This window comes from Strongylocentrotus purpuratus, unplaced genomic scaffold (assembly GCF_000002235.5).
Source record: "Strongylocentrotus purpuratus isolate Spur 01 unplaced genomic scaffold, Spur_5.0 spur5_scaffold_7, whole genome shotgun sequence".
NCBI classification, from domain to species: Eukaryota; Metazoa; Echinodermata; class Echinoidea; order Camarodonta; family Strongylocentrotidae; genus Strongylocentrotus; species Strongylocentrotus purpuratus.
In genome coordinates this window covers 2,316,635-2,342,313 of record NW_022145613.1, presented here as the reverse complement: position 1 = coordinate 2,342,313, position 25,679 = coordinate 2,316,635, and the positions used below count along the sequence as shown (strand labels likewise).

At 37.9% G+C, this 25,679-nt stretch overlaps 1 protein-coding gene across 1 annotated transcript; it reads right to left on the bottom strand.

Annotated features, from left to right (window-relative positions):
- Nucleotides 1-264: 264 nt before the first annotated feature.
- LOC582578 (frizzled-5) lies at nucleotides 265-5,807 on the bottom strand. The gene has a single exon (XM_003724498.3). The coding sequence runs from the start codon at nucleotides 4,643-4,645 to the stop codon at nucleotides 2,978-2,980; it is 1,668 nt and encodes a 555-aa protein (XP_003724546.2). The 5' UTR covers nucleotides 4,646-5,807; the 3' UTR covers nucleotides 265-2,977.
- Between the last annotated feature and the right edge of the window lie 19,872 nt (nucleotides 5,808-25,679).

Here is a 25,679-nt window from a genome sequence, read left to right as displayed (position 1 = left end):
AACTCATAATCAGCATCATCATCATTCTAATAATCACCAATTAAATATTGTCATTATTATCTTCATGAAAATAATAAATTGTTCCCAATCATTATGTCAAGACAGCAGGGATCTTTTTTTTCCGAGCCGCAAATGACCAAATTCCCACGATGGACTAGTTTCAGAATTTCAAAGTTTCAAAAATATTTAACATTTAAGTCATGATACCTGTGAAAAGAATAGGACGATATCGGAAGATACAAAAAAAACGCATTACAATAATAATTCATTTGTGCAATATGCATCTGCTTCATGATTTAATACGTTGTTTCGTGAAAACAAATATACAATGTCATCAACATTAATGTCATAAAATAATCGTAATGGAAAATACGAATACAACACATCTTTGTACTATATAAAGATTATTAGACATGGTTATGAGTAACGCAATCCAACAGAACCTTCGTATTAGTTTGCTATCTTTAAAACGTTGCGGGTATATTGAAGTATACATGTACATGTATGTACTGGGTACATGATGTTAATAAAATAATCATCGTATTTAAATTGAAGTCCTACGTTGATTCACAAGCCGACGATTCATATATCAGTACAAATCCTCCACTACAATACAATCGTGACAATAAGTACTCCTCTTCGTGTTGCATTAGATGTCGCTGGTATGAATTAATAATCGGAACTGAGTGAATAATAAGTTAACAAGGTATTGAAATCACAAAACTTTGGTGCTGGATATCAAGAGCAATCTTCATTACAAGTACTGTACATATAAACCAAACATCTTGTATATTCCATCCACAATTAAGGCAAAATGTGACTTATTTGCATTTACATTAGAAGTCGATGAAGTTACTCGTAATAATAACAAATTAACACAACCCCGTTACAAGGGCGGACCAATATCGTTACTTATTTCCTCTCAATTTCTCTGTCCGGTTAGGGGAGAAAACATGAGATGAAAGAAAAGAGAGAAAGCCATTTATCGGCAGCCGAGATTAACTTAGAGCATCTCAAACAATGAAAAGTGATGGTAGCAAACAAATGGTGGCATTTAGGAAGAAAGGGACTGGTGTTTGTGTCTCAGGTTTTAATGTTGACTCCGTGATGTAACATTTATTTGATCTGTATCGGCTGTTTAAGTGCTCAGATGCAGGACATGTAGCTCGCTAAGTAGCATGTTTGGTTTCTACTTATGTGAGAGAAAAGAGAAAAGAGGAAAACTCTCAAGCGAGGCATGGCCGCTGGTGAAGGTTATTGGTAAAAGAGCACTCGGTACTGGTATTCTACTTTTGTGTTAGCATAGGGCTACAAATCAAACAAAAATGAAGAAAAGGGAATAGCCAGTCAACGGTGGCCCACAGGTCGAGCTAATGCAACCGACTTTTTCATTATAGTGACGAAAGAGGTTCAGTTATTGATTCTGATAGAACTATCAGTTAATATCCGTCTTGCAAATTCTTCAATGTGAAAATCATCAACATTATAATATTGAAGCAAATGTGATGATGTAACAAACAACTATAATAAGGCCTGTCTGTACACTTTAGCCTAGGATTTGGCCTTATGAAACAGATTAAGACATCATTAAGTGGTTTCTGCATATGAATTGATAAATAAATATTTAAATGAAAATATGTTCCATCGACTACGACATTTGTAGCGATTACTTGTAATATGCATTATGAATGGTATTAGTGGCCGGGCACACCAACATAACTAAACAAAACTAATAGGATGCCTTCACTGAATGATTTGAATTTCCTTAAACTCGAGTAGCAACAGATCCTCAGATGATCTAACTAATTTATATCAAATCAATGAACGAGTGACAATCATACGTCATTTGGTTTGGTTTGGACAGAATACTCAATAATATGCCTTTGATCTCGGTACAACATACATCTAGAGAACATAAATTGATGACATTTGAAATAACTGCAGTTTGATATCATTTGAAGACGCTGAAGTTTCTTTAAATTAGTAAGGCGTCCATGTGCAGTTTGAGTGCACGACAACAACGATCGTTGCAAACAAAGAGGTGATCGACAAATAACTGATAAATTAACAAACTCACATCATTAAATCTCAATGATCACAGGTACAGTGGAGTGGACACAAATTAATCTTCACGACATTTACAAACATATGTGAACTTCCCATTAAGTTAAAAGGACCTGGAGAGATGTAATACAACACAAACAGTGGCAAGATAATAACAGATCAATCTTTCTTTATCCTCATAACATGAAAAATATCCTGGCATCGACGGCCTTATCACGTGGGTTAACCTATATAAAGCATTGGAATTTGATTCTTGTTTTCCTCTATTCTCCCTAGGATCAACCCTGTGAATAGATGTTCTGATGAAAAATGCGAATGCCAACAGTTCCCGCGGGGTTTTTGGGATACGATATGCAATACGAAAATGGTTAAATTACCAAACAAAATCAAGGTGTCAAAATGCAATCTATGTTTTCCCATTTTTTCTCCGTTCTTTGGAACTATAACAAAGATATCGTTAATTTGCAAACTATGATAAACGCATATGAATGCAGAATTGAGCAAGTGGTTAATTTCTTCACTGTGGAAACATTGAATACAAATCCTCATTGTACAAAACTTCTGAAAAAAACTAGAAAGGCAATATCAGTATTCTTGTTCAATGTGACGCACAACATGCCTCTAACAATTTACAATTCGTATCCCTTTCCTCCTCTGCTCTTCCAAATATGGTTCAGTTTGTACAACCATGTTAATATATTATGACATCATTTTGTTCTACATGTGCATCACATAAGCAACAAATATGGTTCGTATCGCAAGTGGAAGATGATATATAATCTGAACAGCATAACAAGTTATCTTATACGTTTCATCAAGCGATAACAAGCCAAATAATACAGCATTTTGTCTTAACACGCTGACAAGGAGTCTTGTTTCCTTTTGTTGTATGAATAGAGATAATTCTATTTTATCACACCTGAACATTTGGTAAACTTTTAAGCATCACTGGTTTGCAATTGAAAGTTCTTTCTCTCTTTGGATATGATTTTCTCCCGAGTAATCTGTTGACAAAACCGCGCCATGAGCTGAGTGTCTTGCCAGTCCATATCCACACACCCGATGTGATCCCAACGACAAGGCACATAAAATATTTGAGCATAAATACTGAGTATTCTGGTTTCGGTAAATGTTCTGACAGGCACGGGCAAGTGACACCTCGTTCCCAGTCGCTCCTCGAATGCTGCTCATAGATATAGATAGCGACTACGATGGTTGCAGGCACGGTGTAGAGGACGGAAAAGATGCCGATTCGGATCATGAGTTTTTCGAGCTTGTCCGTCTTACATCCTCCCTGTTTGATGACATTCCGGATGCGGAAGAGAGAGACGAACCCAGCGAGGAGGAAGGAACAGCCGATGATGAGGTACATGAAGAGAGGAGCAAGTACGAAACCACGGAGTTTGGTGAGGTCGTGGTTGCCTACGTAACAGATACCAGCTATGGGGTCGCCATCGACTGAGCTAAGGGCGAGTACAGCGATGGATTGGATACTGGGAAGAAGCCAGGCAGCGAGATGGAAGTATTGAGAGTAGCTTGAGATGGCTTCACTGCCCCACTTCATCCCAGCAGCGAGAAACCAGGTAAACGCGAGGATAACCCACCAGATAGAGCTTGCCATACTGAAGAAATAGATGAGCAGAAAAACGATAGTACAGAGGGCTGGACCCGTCGATCCTACACGAACATATTGACCTGAACATGCTACCTGCTCGTGACCGACGACGAGACGGATGATGAATCCGAGTGCGACCATGAAGTAGCATGCACTCAGGAAGATGATTGGACGCTCAGGGTATTTAAATCGTCCCATGTCGATGAGAAAAGTCGCGACCGTCATGAGCGTCGACACAAAACACAATATGGACCACAACCCGATCCAAAATGTCGCAAAGGTGTGTTCATCTTCAGAGAAAAAGGCACTTTTACATGGAGTTGCACAGTTTGAAATCTCGCCGGTCGACACACGGTTGTAGTACGGGTGAGTTTCGGGGACGGAGATGAGAGGTGCATTGCAGGAGCAGTCACACGTTTTCTCGGTTGGAGGGCGAGGTCGTCGACCTCCGGGTCGTGTCATTGGTGGGTTGGTTGGTGCACTCGTTCCTGCATTCGTATGGTTCGAATCCATGCACAAATTATCGGGGTCACCAAATTCGGGAAGATTCTCACATTGCATGCGGTCTGGCCAAGCGAATCCGTACTGTCGCATCAACGGAGCACACCCCGCCTTCGCTCTCTCACAGACCGATCGGCAGGCCATCAGGGGCTTGTGGTAGTCCGCCAAGCAGATAGGAGTGTACATGCTGCAGAGGAAGAACTTGAGATCCGGAGAGCATTGGATCTCTACGAGTGGATAGAACTGATGCACCTCAAGTCCAGCTTCCTCTTGCGAATCATGATTGAAATGGTTTGGCATGTAGGTCATGTTATAGCCAACATCACGACACATCGGTACAGTAATAGCTTCACATTTAGCATCTCTAAAACTCAGGGCACTATTGAAACAAGATAGTAATGTAGCAATGAAGATTATCATCGTTAATACGGGCAACTGATGGATTGTTCCACTGAAGGCAGCCATGTTTATGGTCTGATGGCAATCGCTGTTAACACAGTTGCAATGCAATCGATGAAGAAAAGAACCCTTCCAGTCCTGAGTGGTATGCCTCCGCTTTTCAAAATGAGAGTTTACCGAGTGTTTCTGTCCTTTTGTGTTGCAACAGGCCAGCTCCCAGCTCTGGTTAAACACTCACTCCTCACTGATCAAACAAGCCTTGTACTCCGCTACCGTATATCACAGGTTTACTTTAGAGTCGCCTGAGCCCGGCCCACTCGTCTCAGCTCAACTAGGGTCCCAGTTCAACCAACTGAACTTTCACCATAGCCACCACAATTGGTCCTCTTTACTATACAAACACTAGTCCGCTCTAACACACATACCTTTCAAAAACTTGTTTTCTAAGCTGGGGTCGAGATGTGTGGCACAAGCAAAACGTCTACACTAAATCCACACAGCCGTACAAGAGTGGGCAAAAGAAGAAAATAGTCACTTCTCCACAGTGTGCCTATATTTCTGATCCTCCTCTCAATATTATAGGCTACCAAGGCGAGTCAAACAAAACTGGTGAGGCGATTGTACTTCTCGAGCATTCGCATTCCAGTTGGTATATTATCGTCTGCTATGTAAAATGTGTATACTCAAAATGTCTCCCTTATCACACTTCTGATTTTCATTTCCTCGAGTTGTCACTTCTCAAGAGCACTGTTAGAAACCATTTGGCGTCATCCGAGGGCTACTCTCACGTCCATTGAGCGAAAGATAACGCGGGAGAAAATAAAAATATCAGTCCACAGACCACTCTAATGGCCTTGTCCTCCTGTCCAGGAATCAACGAGCTTGGTGCCCCGTGTACTCGGGCTAGATCTTCACTCAGCTCAGCAAAATAATGTTCTGATAATGATAATCGAGGGAGCCCGATGTGAATGATGGGAGGCGAGCTGCATTCGTCAGGCTGACGCATTGAATTTCTGACGTCGTTGATTTATGTGTGCACTCGAACTCCAACCCAAGTGATGACCGAAATGAAAGCAAAAACATAGATATAGCCCGTGCAAGAGGTAGATGGTAGAGAGAGAGAACGGTGTGCACGGTGCGACTTCTCGTCGGAGTTGTGGCTTCAGTAAGCGATTGTTGTAAGGTTTGAATAGGATCCTCACCCCCTTTCTGAGTGACACCCCTTAGCTCCAGTGACAAGCTCGTCACTTCATTATGTCCCCATTGACTAGCGCGCTGTTGGCTACCTGTCAATCAAACATCGAGACAGTCCCCCCAATTAGTGCATTGTTATATGACGTCACGGCTCAGCGCCTCCTTTCGGTGCAATGAGGAGCTGAAATTAGAGAGAGAGAGAGCGAGAGAGAGCATGGACTAGTCTAATCTTTTAGACATTGTGATATCATGAAGGTTATTTATTTCACCCATACTAATCAAGTTCCATGATTTACCAAGAACATTTAAAGCACGTTAAAACGTTACATCGTGTGACTTATGCTTTATGTGAATGAACACCATCATCATCATCATCGTCATCAACATCATTATTATTATCCTCATAAGTTATAATAATTATAATCATCATCAAAACATATCTAAGTCATTTCTTTTTGGATGTTGCATTTACCATAATGAGAATAGACGCTGCATGGTGATGTAGGTATATTATACAGTAGGTTTAAGGGTTCGTCAAGTGAGGATCCAACTCCCTGGTGTAACCGTAAACCTACTGTATTACTCAGTTATTATAGTTTATCATCAAACTATAGGCCTATATAGGCCTTTTTTTATAGCTTCAGTTGAATTTTTACATTAACGATTGATATCGTTTCAAGTAAGACTGGAGCGATTTAAAAAAAATGTTATACACTACATATTGACAACAAGACAATATATTTAAATGATATTTATATCTTATATTCCAAGTTCACTCTAATACGCTGTACATTGTACTATTAATAACACAAAACGTTCAAATAATAGTTATATCTTATATTCCAATTGATACGCATCAAGTATTTGACAAGTCTCAAATTAAAATAAGCTATGGCATTTTCTCATGAACTATTTGTTGCTGTTTTTGTTTTGTTGTTGGTGGTGATGGTGGTGGTTGCGATGATGGTGGTGGCTGTTAAAGTAGTGGTGGTGGTGCTTAGATTGAAATGGCAATCAGCGGTATTTTGACTGCTGTCTTAGACTAGCATAACTCGACAAAAACACACAGCTCAGAGAGACCGTGTCATGTATACAGACCTGCATGTAGGGGAGACACGGATATAGAAAAAAAAAGTGTTTCGGGGAAGGGGTTGAGAGAACGGGGGGGGGGTCGCGTTTTCTTTCTTCTCCCTCTATTGTCCGCCAAACCTTGGTCATTGGTTCTATTTGTTCAATCGCATAGTGTTTCTTTAACTTTATAATCAAGACTTTATTGTTGTGCTTTACAGGGAAGGGGTCAATGCCGATACGGTCATGCCAGGGTATTTTCATTTCTTCTTCATCCAGTCAAGAACCAAAAAGTCGGAAGGAAATCTGCTTATTTTATATCGATGTGATTACACGAATCGTGTATGTGAGAGTGGCAATTTGTATGATGAAAAAAAGTAGATGTGTTCAAATTATTTACCGCATGAACTAAAATACACCTTTGAACTAATGTAGGGAAATCCAGATAAAGAAATGATCAGTACGAAATATCAACCGAGGTAAGACGTATTGTGCTTCCTCTGCGTACAAGAAACAAAACATATCAAGGAATGGTAACCTATTTGTAATTGTCGTGTGCAAACACCGCTCAACCACTTGTATGCACAAACCAAGGCCCGGTAAAAAACATACCAATTACCACAGAGATGTGTAGAAACCAAGGTATTTAGAACTTGAACTTTTACCAGGCGACATTAGAGGACTTCAGAGATTGATTTGATAGAGCCCTCACACCATCGTATATTTCACTACTAAAAGCTAGTCCATGTCAATATTTTGAGGTTTGGGAAGAAATAACATCCCTTTTGAATCGAGACAATCCCATTCGTGTTTGGCAAGTTATATGACAATTGTTAGTGGGGAGGTCGTATAACCTTGAAATGTATGAATTTTGAAACGTTTCATTTTTGTTAGACGGAAACAAAAGGAGACGTGTAATAGGCACTGCTGGAAATATGCTGCCAGTGAAGTTAACAGCATAAATGTTAAATGCTGCAGCCATCTTTATCCACAAACTTCTTAGTTGTATACATTATTTGTATAAAAATTACAATTTATTCAGTGTCAAACGGTAATCCACTGATCGACGTTCCATCAATATTGCAACTAAGAGTGAATACTGGATGCCCTGTATATTTAATACGAATGTTATTCATGCAAGACATCACATTATTTTCCAACTTATTATCGCAATGGCTGTGGAACCATATCATAAAAATATGTTGATTGATGTACTATTACCTGTCTCTTTTTTATGTAGCAGATGATATCATGCTTCGTGTGGTTTTGAACAAAATGAACTGAACTGAACTGCTTAGATCCTTTAACAATGCAACCATGCAGTGTAACGTTACTACATGTATCCCTCACCCATTCATATGCAAGGAGACTCCTATTCTTATTTTTGGATTTTGAGTGAACATTCTACACTGATTCCTTGGTTATACAATATTCCATTTTATTTTCTCTCGCAGCATACATATGCCTATGGGTTTGTCCACAATAAGGCAGAGAAAATCTAGAGTTTGAATGCTGGGATTAGTAAACGGTACAATGTATAACAGAGTAAGTCGCAACCGATGCCGAGTGACCAAAATTGAATATGAAATGCGAACAAGGTCCTTTGAAGGTGGAGGAGAAAATAAGATACATTTGTCAATTTATGAACCTTTTCATCGTTTCTATTTATCGGCTCTGATTTCCAATTAACCGCAATACAACTTTCCTAATACCATAGTAATGAATTTCAATTGAGAGTCAGTGAGATGGAATGAGACGCAACGAACAACAAATTCATTCTTGTTCCTCCACACAATACAAGAAAGAAAAAGGCAGCAGCAGGCTGACATGTTTGAATGAAATGTATAGATATCATGAATATTGACAGAATAATGCCCAGAAATATAGCATCATGGCACTTTTCTTCTAATAATTGAATATTCCTTTATTAGTCCGAGCAGTCATCAAGTTATTACTATGTATAGCTAGGCATGTAAGGTGTTCGGGACAAAAATGACTTTTGAAAAGTTCATTCCCCTTATACGTTTTATTTCTTCTTATACCTTCCTATTTATTTTCCTTGTTAATATTTATTTCATGCCTTAGAATTAAACTTTCAAGTTAATGCTGGATTTGTTAAGCTTGTAGGATAACTAGTTGTTAACAGAACTATATTCAACCGTTGATCTTGTATAGAAAGGGACTATACTATACGTTTATAAACAAGGTTTCGCTTGCATAACACTTTCCCTATTGTAAATTTACTTTTTAATTTTACGGATACCTAACTTAAACCTTGAACCGAACAATAACCCTAATGTTAAGCTAGAACACGATTGTAACGTAACCCGACATTTTTAGCATACTTTGAAATGACGAATCACAATTCCTTGGAAAACATGAATATCCAAAATAGTCGTACGTTTCCTTTTATTTATGACATCTTCCACAGGAACTGTTAGAAATATTGTATTTCATGAAATTCATTGTATTTTTTTTTTGGCATGGGACACCGTGTACTGCCCCTACTATTAACGTACCGATTATTATCATTATTGTGTATATTCATCATTAATATCAAGCTGTTAAAGGTGAAGTGAGGTCGAGGTAGTGTACAGTGATTGACATTCAAACTTCAATAAGTTTACTTACTGAAAACTACAGTTTCACGGAGCGAGCAACAATTTCAAATCTTCGAGAGAGGAAAAAATGATTGGAATACGAACGGAAACGCAATAGGAATTCTTGGTTAATTTGGCGCACATGTGACAAACTTCCGCATTAGTTATGGTATGGAATTAAGAGAAGAGGATAAATGCGATAAGAGGAGGAGGAGGAGGGTGTGAGAGAGAGAGAGAAGAGAGAGAGAGAGAGAGAGAAGAGAGAGAGAGAGAATGCAAGAATAATGGTAGGCAAAAAGCAGTTAAGGATCAGGATGGGGTGCGCAAAGAGCCCTCCTTTTATTTTATATATATATACATTATATAGGCCTATATATATATATATATATACATATATATATATATATTATATATATATATATATTAATACTTACCTCTCCCCGCCCATACATAAGTCCTAGATCAGGGACAGCGGGAGATTCATGAAATACATAGAAAGAAATTATACATGGAATGTTAATAAAAGGGGGACGGACAGTAGCCTTCAAAAACAAGGAGGCAAAAGACCTCCAAATTAGCAACAGTCTAGACTATTGTGGAAGGTAAGCAAAATTTAGAACCTTTATCATGCTTATCGGGGCCCTAGGTGGCACGATATGGATGACTTTTTATAAATTCAATTTCTTTTCGTTAATCAGGACTTCTGACATTCAATTTAAAAAAAAAAAGTTCATTTGCATTCTCATTCTGGACGAATGACGTCATATCTCAGGCCAAATTAAACATTCCCTGTTTTACAATATAATTATTTTTTCAACCTGAAATATACAATATAGAAACTTACAAACTGATATTTCATTGTTTGTAGGCCTGCACCCCCCCCCCCCCCCCCCCCCCGTAGCCCCCAAATGACCATGCGCACCTTGAATGTTATGCGAAAATCTGGAAGCCTGAAGTTCAGGGCTTTCAGCAAAGATGGAAATAATGATGATGACTGTCTGGACTGAAATGAGGTCGGGCGTATACAAGCCATCCATCAACGGCTTGGGGGTTACCCTCCCCATGACATTTACTAACCCCACAGGGTAAATATTAACCTAGTCTGTTTTCCAGCTGCAATCAGCTTCTTACCGTCTCTGATTTTTAGTTTATCGTGTCTTTGACGTCTACTTCTATTGAGACCCCCCCCCCCCATCCCCCCCACCTCTCAGGCTCCCTCTCTCTGTCTGTCTGTCTGTCTCTCTCTCTCTCTCTCTCTCTCTCTCTCTCTTTATTGCTCTCTCTTTCTCTCTTTCTATCTCTCTCTATTTATCTATTTTCTTCTTTCTCCTCCTCTCTCTCCCATTTCTCTCCCTTCCCTTCATTCCTCTCACTACCCCATCACCATCATTACGTTGTGATCATCCCATACTTAATTGTAACTTCTTTTGTTTTTCCATGTAACAGACCAGGACAAAATAGAGGAAATTATTAGAATACAATTCATACCCTTCGCACTGCTGTGCTGTGTGTTTTTATTGTAAGTTTTACACTATATTAGAAATAGCTCAACTTACATTCTGGAGTCTGAATTATATACTCATTGAGGACAAACTAGGCAAAGGCATATTGCGTGACATTTAGGTCCTCAAAATAAGACCCTGTCTCAAACGTTCATAAAGATATTTTGCGTCGATTGTGGGAAACATGTTGTAATTATGCTCTCTACATCCATAGGGAGCTTGTTTCTCACCTCCTCATGTAAGAAAATAATGAAAATACGACCAACTTTGGCAAGGGACACTGAATCCATGTGGGTCCACCCTATTCGAAGGGTTGAACTGTAAACTACACTGTACGACCTATCCCACGTTTATCCATTTTTACATTTTCACTGAATAACAGATCTGCAACCATTATTTTGTACTCGGTGACCGAAATTCCGACTGGACGACTTTGGAAGTTGGTTCTCATGGTATGCACATACTTGAAATTCGCTTGGGGATTTTCCTCATGATTGTTTGTTTCCCTAAATGTGTGTCAAGAAAACACGAATGTCATGAGTGACATTTGGCTTAAACACCCAGGAATCAACTAGCGAGGGAGGCAGAGGAAGAAATGGCGAGATGGAGAGAAAGAAATTATGGCGTTGATATATAGGGCGAGACACAGAGATTATTATGGAAAAGTTGATACTGGGAGACAAAAGAATAAACAGAAGAGAAGTAGAAGGAAATAATGAGAGAAATGCAAAATAGGGGATTGGCTGAAGGGTAGATGGAACACAACAAGGTGCGATAGGGAAACACGAATGACAACAAACTTTGCGACTTTGATATTAGGGGACATGAGAAAAATTAACCCCACAGCAAACATCGACAAATTGGTTTTGCACATAATAAACCATGAATATGTTACAAATTGAACATTTTGTGATTTACACAACATGAAATATCAATAATATTTTTGTCCATTTTCCTCGGCTAATATTCTCCATCCTCTGACGCTCAACCCATATTAAGATGTCACAACCCGTCCCCATCGCACTTTCTATCAAAATTGACGTGCTGAAAGCTTCCCATAATTCACGGATGACAACTGCCATTAATATGATGTTACGACTTCTTTTTCATTTTAACTGCGAAATTACATTGCCTGTTTCTCTTAACGTTGACACCTTTATTGCTCACCCCTGATCGAATGTTAACAAATCGTATATACCTGTCGTACTTCGCTCGTATTTCGACCACTGGTAGCAAAGGTTAAATGTATTCTGAACATGATATCATATTAGAATTCGTTTCAGTTTCTTTAGATGAACAGATGACCAGTGTATTTATGAAACTTTTTGTCGCGTCGTGCTATCAGGCTAATTTATTCCGTCTTTCTTTCTTTCATCGTATGTAGCTTCTGACTTTGTTTCTCAGCCCGTCAGAAGTACCTGCAAGTTCTATGAAACAACCCGGAAAGAACAACCCATCAAGTTTCTCGGTATCATGTTCTTACACCTGTATGTTTTTATGTATTGCCTGCCCGTCAGGTCCTGATAATAGGAACATGAGGATTAAAAGAACACCATCATCATAATCAGGATAATCTGCTTAGAGGGCTTTAGTATCTTATCTCCGTGTCCCTGGCTCAAAAGGGGTAGTTTGTTTGACTGACACGTAGTAATGACGGGTAGAGAATAGAGGCGATTTGAAGACATAAACACTAACAACAAAAGAACAAGTTTCCTCCGATAAAACCCCCAGTGATAGCGAGTCTTCCCCTGTATCGAATAGTCTACAAGCCCAGACTCTCATTTGAATATTTACCACTCTTCCTAAAGCCTTGAGCAGAGCCTACATAATTATGTCAAATATGTCAATCTCTGGCTTTGGTCGAGGAGTAGGAGCAGCTAAAGTGTAATAGGTCCATGCTAAAGTACAGAGATTAGTGTAGTCTCATATTACAGGCACTGTTACGTTTAACAACTGACACGGGTTTGTGACTGCAAAATTTACCCTAAAGGCCAGTCCTTGTAATTATTTAGACCCGAAAGTATGATTAATTTAGTACTTCTTTATTGACCTCACGTGTGAAGACGAGGTGCCAGGATAAAATCAATCAAATAAGATTAGAAACATGTCGCGGAAACAAGATAAGTGATTAGTGCAGACGACACAAAAGAAACTGTATGAAGATTTTAAAAAACTATGATCAGGAATTAAAATTATAAAAAAACGGATATAAGATTAAATTGGACGTGTGGTGGATTTTTTCACCCATTTTAAACATTGATCGGCCGGGGAGAGAAGGCTTCATTCGATGATAAAAATACGATCGGATATCAAAGGCAGATAGGATAGTAAAGGAAGAGGCCCAATATTGACCTGCGAAAAACATCAATATAGAAAGGTTCTGTGCAAAAATAAGAACATTAGTTACATATTTTGTAAATAAAGGTACAACTCTAGTGATTGTCATTGCTCCTAGAAGATTTTAATTTGTTTATCCATATTTATTCTCAAGAATCAGCTGATATCCAGGATAACTCCATAATACGCCTCGTCTGTGCGACTATCTAGACGTTCATTCTCATGAGCTTTTGCACGTGGCGTCTGGTTGCTAGGCAACACATCCGGGCAATCACATCTCATGTACCCCTTGAATAGCATGTCTTTAAAATTGTATCCTTCCCGCAGTGTTCTAACGTCAGCTATGTTGAAACATGGATTAGTAGAAGGGCCTGAGTTTTCCTCCTTTGTCATGTTTAAGCAAACAATTGGTCATTAGAAAGCATTCTAGGAAGCAACAATGTAGACCGCTCTATTAATTCAAATAAACTTTAGTCTGGTCCGTAACTAGGAACGAGGACCGGAAGGGAGAGACATGGGAAGAACCTCATACTTTCATATGGATCTTTCGTTCGGTAGATCTCGTAACCTCATCCCTCAAACAATTTCAGTTTAGACTTTGGGATTATTTTGGTCTGTCATGTCGGTGTTTTGATGATCGATAGACAACACACCTTTGAAGATTATTGGTGCATAACCCCCCTGAATATTTACCTCTTGCATTTAAAAAAGGAATATAAAACTAATGACTAGTAATGGAACTGTTAAGAAAATCACTTGATCAGTTTAAAAATGAGTGGAAAATTAATGTAACATATTTTAAAAATAAAATTAAGACAGTCTGTGAGACATTGATGCACCTCCTTTTTTAGATGACAGTTTTGATTAATTTATCTGTTTTATTTCAATGTTGCAGAAAATAAAGCGAATATTTAAATATAAATATCATCTGTTCGGAAATCTCATCACGCAGACGATTTACGATTGGCTCTCGATAATGCCATGTAAGATGAATTGTTTAATTATCTGCTTTATTCCCTTTCATTTGCTTGATAGCTTCGATGTTCATATGTATTATTCTATTGTTAGTTGTAGAAATGAAACAAATCGTCAAAATTATCAAATCTTATTCTATTTTTTCATCTCTGTGAATCTGATATGTAATAGCTTCGCGATTGCATTTTTTGATATCCTCTATATCGTTTTTAAATAGACTCTATTTTGTTCAAATCAGTAATATCGCACGATATTAAAGCTAATCTTGAGCTCTGGTATTGGCATATTATGTCGACAGAACATTCTGGATTATTTTTCCTGCAGTAGTTAGATTGTGGAACAAGTAAACATAAAAAGAACCTCTCAAAACTTGCTGGAAATCATCTTCAATAAACACCACAATTGTACATCAAATTCTGTAGATCTTTGCAGGAATTATGAATATGTCATGTATGTCCTATCTGTGAAATTTAAACGTTAGCAGTGTCCTAATATTCAAATTATGCAAGGAAACCCGTTTACTTTCTAAACTGCCCATAGTTACTGACTGACTTTTTTTCTTTGGTAATAACAAACTTAAAAAGAGTTGTAAAGGGTAGGCCTATACATGAGCATTTGTCTACATCAATAACCCACTTCTTGTACTAATGGCCAAAATTAACCTGATTGAATCTTTGCGCAACACAAAACGTACGACCATACGGTACAAGGGTATGGAAATCAGACTATTACTAAAAGGATTGCAATCGCTAAAGTCGATTCGATAGCTGATGATTGTTATTTTCCCACATTTTCAAGTCCTTTCGTTTTGAGAGAAGTTCTAAATTTAATTTAGAACTTCTCTCAAAACGAAAGGACTAAATTAAATTCCAACGGCATTTGAAAAGATAATGATAATTTATCATTATCTTTTCAAATGCCGTTGGAATTTAACCTATTCATTTTTGGGGCCTGCAAAGCACATTGGCCTATATCTTTCAATGCTCATTACTCAGCCCCTATACATTTTCTACCAAACTCGTTCGACACATGTCATTTATAAGTAATCTTGAACATTCAGTGTAAGTTTTGTTGGATTCTATGGGAATATTTTTTCTATCATTACAAGAACTCAAGCTTTTCTTTTCTTCTACGACAAACAACGTATTCCTATCTCTATGCAAACTGACCCGACATCTCGCGTAGGGGGTAAAGAAGACCCGTGCCACTCTCAATGCAATCGTTTACTCTTCATATTTGTACCACTTCTGCCCAACATTCTATTCTTTATATGTAACTCTCTTCCTTTTGAGTGCAGAGTACTGTCTGAATAGCATCGTGTATGCTCGCTAATGAGTCCAGTCACACGCTGTGCAGTCTGCCCATTAGCGCCCGAGGTTACGTAATATCTCTTGACGCTATACTTTCCTTTTCTTATCAATTTGCTCGTAGTGCACATTTTAGGTAATGAAGAATGTTATAAGGTTTTAAATACGTTACTATTCTATGATCAAAGGGTACATATGTCTTGAAAGAGAACTCTTACTCTAACAAGCATTACATTTTTATTGTTATTATTTCCATTACTATCATCATTTTTAAAATCCTTATTATGAGTGTTGCTGTTTTGGTTATCATTGTAATTTATTATTACTACTGTCATTGATATTATAATAATTGTTGTTGTTGTTATTACCATTATCACTATTATTGTTGTTCAGTTATTAATATTCTCATTATTATCATCATTATTGTTATTATCGTTATTACTTATTACCGTTATTTTTATAATCATTATTATTGCTAGTAGTAGTAGTAGTAGTGGTAGTAGTAGTAGTAGTTGTAGTAGTAAAAGTAGAATTAGTATATAGTAGTAGTAGTAGTAGTTTTAGTTTTAGTAGTAGTAGTAGTCTCATTACTTTATTGTTAGGAATTTATAAACGATATTCCCTAATGAATATAACCTTGTAGAAATATAGATAGTGTGATCTGGATTTAAAAAAAAACATATTAATCTGTTAAAGTTTCAGTGTTCAGCCGAAGCACACGTACGAAATAATGATTTTTTAAAAAAACATTTAGGCTACACTCCGCTCCTACACAGGTACTCACTAGCAACTGATGACGTCATTGAAGTAGGTTTTAACTGAATCCGGAGAATTTAGACTTTCCAATCTGATTTTGAGATGGTTTTTACAAGAGTAAAAACTGAAGAGAAGAAGAAGAATAATGGTATTCAAGGTCATAGGATTGCTGAAAAATTTAATTTGTTTTTTTCGTACAGTTAAATGTGGTTAAAAAAAACCAATGAAAAAAAGGAACTTTCTTCAATAAGTTTTGAAAGCTTTAAACGAAAACACTGAAGATGCTTGTCATGCTAATCATTTGCAATTTGAAATTTGGAGAAAAAAAAATCGTTACAAAAAAGGAGTGAGCAGCCACTTGGTTTTGGAAATTAAATTTCAGAATCCTCTTTTATATTCAATTAAATAAATTAAAGTGGCTGTTTATGAAAGAGCCTTTGTCTCCTCTTTTTTCTTTAGATAAGTTGGTATGTAATTTAATTTTTCTCATGTATCAGAGTTTAGTTCCACGGCGCTTCTAGTGATCTTTTTGCTCTTCAGGATTTCAAGATATAAATATATATACTCAAAACTATTCTGAAGATGAGATAGCCTTTATGAGAGACATCTTCTTATCACGAGTATGTTATTTCTACTCTGAATTTAGTCAAGCACGCAACGATCCTCTTTTCTCTCTTGTTGTTTGTAATTATCCTTGGGTGAATCGCCAGGAAATAATCAACAAGTTTTCACAAGCCGAAGATCGTCCACATTGCTCATTTTCTGTCATCCGATACGCCGTTCTCAACACTGTAGAGAAAAAAAAAGATACCTCTATAAAAACAAACGTCCTTTTTTTTAATATGTATAGCACACGGTTTAAATGGACAACATTAGCAAATACACAATCAGACATTGGTTAGGCCAATATCATGGTTATTTCATACAATATTTTGGTGAATTTTTGACTAGTTGTTTAGCTGATGAAATTCAATATCTTATTATCTTCAAAAACACAAATCGGCATGGCATCCCTGTAGAGAAAGTAGGGATGGATTGCCAAATCTTGTGATGTACTCTCTGTTCGACAATGTTACACAAGAGACTGCACGATATCGCGGCAGGGGTGATACGTCTGCTAATGAGCATGAAGTCATCATTGAATGACTTGCATGGACTCGAGAATAATTTTCATTTCTTCTCATTACCGCCTGGAGGTCTACCCTCAGATATGGGATTATCACCATAATCAGATCCCAAATACAACCAGGATGAGACGATGGGGAGTTGTTTGTCGGAAGAGGGACGAGTGCGTTCGAGGTGCATTACGTAATCACGAGGCCATGCACGGCGCCTTCTCGTGTGATCACGTGGTCAAGCCTGGTTGGAGAGCGCTAAGAAATGGCGCCTGTTGATGTCTGACTGTATAGATGCACGAAGTTCGATGAACCCCAATTGAAAGTTAATTTGCATTGTGATACGATTTCATGAAGAATAGCAATTGAACAATACGAACCACACAAGGACTGCAGAAATAAGTCACCTGAAAGCTTTTGAATTAAAACATGATTGCAATTGTAACCAAACAATTACATGTGAAAGGGGAATAAGCATGACTAAATAAGTTGTAGGTCTAGTTTTTAAAAAAATGCCAAAACTATACACTTGTAATGAATACATTTGCAAGAAGTCATAAACTGCATTGATTATGTCAAATCAAATTGACGACATTTTAACTTTATGTACTGGCGACCTTTTTAAGCAACACCAAAAACTTTCAGAACATTTCTGCATTTACAATTTTTTTTTACGTGAAAGAATGTCAAATTCTGCATAACCAAATGTTATTGCATGACCTCACATATCACAGATATTCAGTATTTCCTTAGAAAAATTAACAAATATCGCCCTTTCTTGAGGGCAAACACCATACACCTGCATAAATACATTCAAATCCACTAGTTAAACAGTTCGCTTAGAAAACCAAACACCAGCTTCCACGTTTTAACACCTCTCTACTATAAACCAAGGTGAACAGTTTCCCCTAGGTTGGTAACACCTTGAAACATATTTCTATTCATCAAACACGGATTTACAAATAACTCGTCCCTCTATATTTGTTATTAGCTTGCTCAAATTTGTAGTTGTATTTTAATAGGAATCTCTAGTAAGATGTAAGGTTGCACATCCCATTCCTAGTAAATCCCGTTTAATATGGGCAATGGTTTAAATCACTAAATATGCCTGTTTTCTAATTTCATTTCGGTAACAGAGGTAAGATTATTCTTTCGAGTGATACACTGAACTAAATGAACGTTAATTTGATTATGAAACTTGACTGTCTGTCTATTTCTTCATTACTACATGCGTATTTCATTTTTCATAAATCTCGAAGAGCTCATTTGCCGTCCCGTTTAAGATGTTCTGTCCTTTCATTTCGTTATGCCTGTATATTTCATTGTCGTATATAATTTTCCATTAAAAACAAAGAATTACAATCAGTGGCCATTAATTGAGGAAATTTAATGAAGGATCATTAAGAAAGGTATAAACAAATACATTTATTTCTGTATAACCTTAACACAATTGTGTGGTAGATGGATTGTGGGTTTTAGTATGTGATTTAAAATTAATAATCCCCCATCTCTCTCTCTCTCTCTCTCTCTCTCTCTCCCTCTCTCTCTCTCTCTCTCTCTCTCTCTCCCCTCTCCCCCCCCTCTCTCTCTCTCTCTCTCTCTCTCTCTCTCTCTCACTAACTCTCTCTCCCTCTCTCTCCTTCTCTCTTTCCTCTCTCTCAAACTTGTGTTTACTATACCAAAGCATCACGCGTTCATTGCCCGTTCTCCAGGAAAGAGAAGAATAAAAAAGTTCGTAGACTTAAGAAAAAGGAAAAACTTGAACTCTGCAAACAAACCAGAGGGTACAAAATGGGTGAAGAGTGTGTGTTTATACGAACTAACCACCAGCAACAATCGAATATGATTATGCTTAAAGATGATTCTGAAGATTATGGCTAGATACATGAAGCGGTCAGAAAGAGTGACACGGCGTTTAATCCGATGACATTTACTCCGACGATATTCGCTCCTGCAAACTTCGGACTTTATTTCATCAAATCTAAGCCGGTTTCGGCTCGGGTTGCAGTTGGGTTAGGACATGGACCTACTACAGGTCCATGGTTTGGGGTTCGGTTTAGGCTTAGGTTGAGGTATAATGTTAGGTGCATGGTTAAACTAAAGGAATTCTGTTCGTGTTGGAAGATGTCCAATGACAGCAGAGCAAGTATAGTGTCATCAGAGCATAACGTGTCGTATACAGTAACATCAAGAGGAAACATTTAGTAAATGACAGGGGAAAATGAATAGTTGAAATGTCATGAATGTATACCAATATATATTTCAGTAAAACTAAATCACTGACATATTTCATCTTTATAATTCTTTAACCTCTTTTTCATGGAAGCCGAAAAAGTATAGTTCACTGAACAACAAAAACACTATCGTACGAGGAAAGTGGATGACAAGTTCTTCTGAACCTAGTGTCAGGCCATTTTACCCCGGGCTAGATTCAAAATGTCATCGATAGCGTTTGGCATTCTACCGTTAAATAGATGTTTGTTTTTGTGATGATATTTGTTTTCTAATCGGTCACGTACAAGAGCGCATTATGGTCCATCAAGTAGGGATTCTTTGAATGGTAGGATCAAAAGTTAGAGGTACATTGAGGGGTAATTTGGTGACTTTTTCATCATCATCGTTGAAATGTCCAACAAAATCGACAGTTCAAAAGAAAAGGAAAAATAGAGCTATACTCCTGACTGTTTAGATCGACACGATATGTACTTGACAAATACATGTGTTTTTAAGTATTGAAGAAAAAATAAGGGGGATAATGAATTCATAATAATGATTAGTCACAACTTTGTTCAAGTAAGTAGCTTTGATATTATCATTGGGAAACGAAATGATGTTAAAACATTTAGGGAGGGTTAGGAAATATATGTAGGCCTACGCGCGTTTCTGTTGCATTTTCGACTTTTATTTTATTTTGATTGCCGCCCCCCCCCCTCTCCATCCAACTCCCCCTCTTTCTCTCTTTCCCTCTCTTTCTCTCTCCCTCCATCCCTCTCTCTCTATTACCCTCTCTCTATTGCTCTCTCTCTCTCTCTCTCTTGCTATCTCTCTTGTAACAGATTCGTTCTTATGTCTACTATCTTCTCAGTACCTTTTGGCCACTTGACAATCAGATACCATTTAATGACGCCCAATCTGTCTCCATTCGTGAACGCTAAGTGTCGTTATTTGCTTATTCGCATAACTCTACAGATAGGTATGTAAAGTATGCAATAATGATGATTGATAATTCATCTCAACTTATGCATTTAATAATACCAATAAACATGCTTGCATCAATTTGTGTTCTCAGGAAAAGAATCATGGGATCTATACGGCGTCCAGACATATCGAAAGTACTAATTTGGGAATCATATTTTACACGGCATCACTGGTTAAATGGTTAAATTGCCAACACCCCGAAAGGCCTCGTTAAATAGTTAAAGTTAAGATTCGTGATATTTGATATTGTTGTGTTACCATACAAGTTTAAATTCTAATTTTTATCTCAGTCTCCTTACACGTTCTTCCCCTTGTTAAGCACTGAAAAGAGGGTTTATCGTATATGACGTAGACTATAGAATTATTATTCATTTTCATTCACCCACATGGGTTATGTCCCTTACATCCTTTACTTACAGTGACTCTATTCCCATTTTTTAATTCTCTTGTCCATCCATTTAATTTGTTGTTCTATCTTCCTATCGCTGTCAGAAATGTGTTGATCTACGGAGAGGTTCAGGAAATTGTTGTTAGAGATGACGACACGGCGTGACATGAGTGTTATTTTCATAAATGCGCCATGAAAACTTGCCTGTCCCACAATAACACTCAACTACACGGAGAGCCCCCCGGACCTTCCGCATTATGTTAACAATCAAGAGAGTACAGATGATCTTAAAAAGGTCTTACATATATTCAAGACCTTTAGAAGGGGGGGGGGGAGTATTCACCAAGTAATAGATGTCAGGTGCTATGTGTGCGCGTTGCATCTTCAGATATTGCCAACGTCCAATTTACAATCATCTGCTAAGCGATTAAATTACCATTTTCATGATCTTAAAGGGATCCGGTAACTTTGTCTCAGATTCTGAAACAAAATCCTAGATTTAGCTCATGCTGCAATGATAATTATAAATCTTTAAGTTAGTCAGGAACCCCATAATTTTTACAAGCTGATCGCCTTTCTGATTATCAAGATATATATGATTGGAAATCGAAACCAAATTTTGTGTTTTCCTAATGGTTTCCATAACACTACAGTCTATTGGGGAAACGAGTATGGTAAAACCGGTCACTCAAGGATTTTTTTTTACTTTTTTGAGGTACGATTTTTTTAAGGGCTTCAATATTACACCATATCACAGACACTGATAACGCGTAGGGCCGTGCATCTCAGATTTAACATTGTTAAACGATGCCTTTAAAGCCTATGTTATGAATGAAATAGAAGCGCAAGTATGATTTAAAAACAAAATCATGTCAACATGGTCAACACACACAGACACGATGCAAACAGAGAAGAAACATCGAAAAGCATTACGAACAAAAGAAAACGAGGGGCAGAGAGAGAGAGAGAGAGAGCGAGAGGGTGAGAGAGAGAGAGAGAGAGAGAGAGAGAGAGAGAGAGAGAGAGAGAGAGAGAGAGAGAGAGAGAGAGAGAGAGAGAGAGGGGTATTAGGTGCAATGTGCATGCGCTGCGTTTTCAGAATGAAGGGTTTTATCAGCCAAAGCGCGGATTTGCATCTCAAAATCTCAAAATTTCGAGAAACAAGGCATCCCTGAGCATCCTTCTGAGCATCTGCATTAAATTTCAAGAGTGATGTTGTCTTACAATGATGAAAGTCTGCGTTGATCTGGGCAATTATTTCAACATGCTCCCCCTCCCCATCCATATTACAAACTAATGATGTCGGTATTCTAATGACCCCCATGTTGGTGTTAATCTCTCTCCCGAAATGTAACAGGACCCTTGCTGACTTGTCAGTATGCGCAGAAGTGCCATTTATTATTCGATGACATCTAGGCTTTTGACAGGAGGAGGGTTGTTCTGACATGATAGTCTATAACATTAATGAACATGGTGAATGTAGTGCAGTATTCATTATCGCTTAGCATTCCATGTCATGAACATACCAAAAAATAACATTCTTACTACTTAGTTTTTTATAAACAGAGTGGCATGATTACTCGAAATGCTGGATGAAGCAGTATGTGAGGAGAAAGTTTATGCTTTTGCAATTCTTGCAAGAGCACATTGGTGAAGGCCCCTAATATTTTCCATGAAACATCGGTGATGTGATGTGAGTACGTTGATTTAGGACACTAACATGTATGGTTTAGTATTAACGTGCCAACATCTGTGCCCGCCATCCAAGTCAAAACCTTGAGCAAGTAACTATTTGTTCTATATTAGTTTGGTAAATATGGGTATGAACTTCCTACTCCGTTCTCATCTTCCTTCTCATTCTTGGATTTTCTTGTTGCTTGAAAAGTACTGTAGGCATGTACCTTTGGAATTTAAATCGGTGCCTATGTTTTAGGCCAAATAAAAAAAACAATCATGTTTAGCGTCCTGTTTTTTCGAAAAATAGGAAGGAGGAGGCCCTTTTTTTTTTTTTTTTTCATTCCCCTGACAGTCGGGCTATTTTTGAAGATGGCCGCCGACATTTTTTTTTTTTTTTTTTAAATCAGAAATAGATCCATTTTAGCAGTGTTTTGCATGTTTTTTTTCTGTAAAAAAAAAAATAATAAAAAATAATAAAAAATAAATAAATAAAAAAAAAATCAAAAAAAAAAATGGAAGCGGATGGGGACGCTAAACATGTATATTTTTTACTTGGCCTAATATGTAGTGAAGATGAGAGAAGCTGTGCGGTCGGGTATATGAATGGTTGGTATGAATACAAAACTAATCATAGGGGGGATGTCAATGACCGACAAACCTGCGCAAATAAAGTCATCCATCAAAACCAACTTTAACCAAGATATCAAATAGAAATCACAATGGATGATGGATTACGAGAATGTCATACGCTGCAATAAGAGCTTAGAAGAGGGGGGGGGGGGGGGGGACATGGAGAGAGAGAGAGAAAGAGAGAGAGAGAGAAGAGAGAGAGAGAGAGAGAGAGAGAGAGAGAAAAGAGGGGAGAAAAGAAGAGAGATGGGTAGGAGAAATAGAGAGAGAGAGAGAGAGAGAGAGAGAGAAAGAGGGGAGAGAAGAAGAAAGGGAGAGAGAGAGGGAGAGAGAGAGAGGAAGAGAGATGGGGTGAGTAGGAGAAATAGAGAGAGAGAGAGAGAGAGAGAGAGAGAGGGGGAGAGAAGAAGAAAGGGAGAGAGAGAGAGGGGGGAGAGAGGAATAGAGATGGGGTGAGTAGGAGAAATAGAGAGAGAGAGAGTGTGAGAGAGAGAGAGAGAGAGAGAGAGGGGGAGGGGGATCAAGAGTGGGGAGGGGTGGAACGAAGAGGCGGATACAGGGGCCTTAACATGGGGGTGGAGCTTTGGAGGTATGAAGAGTCAAAGAGCAGCAGATCAGGGCGGCAGCCAGGCCTCACAAACACGGAGAGAGAAAGAGAATGAGACAGGAAGAGACACATGTGTGGCAGAACAAGATACAAAAAGTGAGAAAGAGAGAGATAAAATAAGGGGAAAGGAAAGGATAGAAATAGAATGGGGGGGGGGGGGCGTCTACCCGACAACGAAGATTTCGGTATGTTCCCGAATGAAGAACAATGTACAGTATTTGTGTACTTGAATTATATTGCTGCCGCACAGAGGCAGACAATAGAAATAAGGCACACATTATAATGTAAACAGACACACAGACACGATGCAAACAGAGAAGAAACATTGAAAAAACGTTAAGAACAAAAGAAAGCGGGGGAGAAAGAGAGAGAGAGAGAGAGAGAAAGAGAGAGAGAGAGAGAGAGAGAGAGAGAGAGAGAGAGAGAGAGAGAGAGAGAGAGAGAGTAGAACACAGACATATTACAATAGTTTGACAGTCAAACAATATTGTCAAGTACATCTCTTACTATATATTTTATTACGAAAAAATTTCCCCGCAAAAAAAGATTTATAGTGCGCTTACAACATAACTGTACATGTAGTATTCAACTATTCATACCCATTCTCATATATTTTGATGCACATTGCTATTGCTTCATAGTTCTCAAAGGTTACATGAAGCTTTTCAAATTAAAGGAATGACAACGTTCATTATCAGATTAAAAGGTATTGATATGTTCATTAGTATTTAGCTGGTATATACAAATGCTGTATTAATTCCATTCAACGTTTTTTTTTTATTTAACAAGGAATTCATTCTTGTAGTGTAATCTATGGAAATAATGTTTTGATAGTGTGGATCTATGTTGAGCCAAGAGCGTATTTCTTCTTTGTTTATGAGCTTCCGAAAGTATATGAGGCTATTAAATACATATATATATAGAAAAAGTATTGATAATGTTTCACCTGATTTGAAAAAAAAGATTACCATCTATATTATGTAATATTATTACAAATTTGCAACACTTGGTTATTTGTTGAAAAAGTCAACATTTCTTAACAAGATACAATATTTTTGTGTACACAATCATGTGTATACATAATTATTTCTTCTTAGTTTTGTTCTGCTACTGTTATGAGATTATATTCCTGATTGTTAATGTATTTTGTTGTTACCAAACAGGGCCTCATGGAAGACCACTACAAATTGGTGAAAATGTGCTATCCTGGTATATAAATGCCAGGAATAAATGAATAAATAGACAAAGTCATAAATACAATTGCGAACAGGTCAAATCACAAGTCGCCGTTGTAGGAGGATATTTAAAGGAGAAAAACGAAATCTCGTTCTCCGAAAAGTTATTCCCCGAAACTGCTTTTGTTTACGTACGGACGGAAGGGAAGGAAGAGATAGAGGGGCATGGGGAGGGATCGTAGTATACATGTAAGTGTGCCTGAGCCTGTAGACTAATCAAAGTACGAAATTGGACTAATCGGGATCAACGCGTGGACTAAGGGATTTGTATGAGAATGTCTTTTATAGATCCGTGATGACTGCTTCACAACGTTAGGGATTACTGCTAAGTTAAACAGAGCTACGCCGGGGGAGGGGGGGGGGGGGTGGGGGGGGGGGGGGGGGGGTTGCCGTCAAAAGCCTCGTGGGTCCCTTACCCATTTTTAGGGATATTTTTTGTTAAAAACGGGACCCATGTTTCCATGTTCAGGGATTTTTTGTGAAAAAGTGAGCCATTAGAGCGGCACCCCCC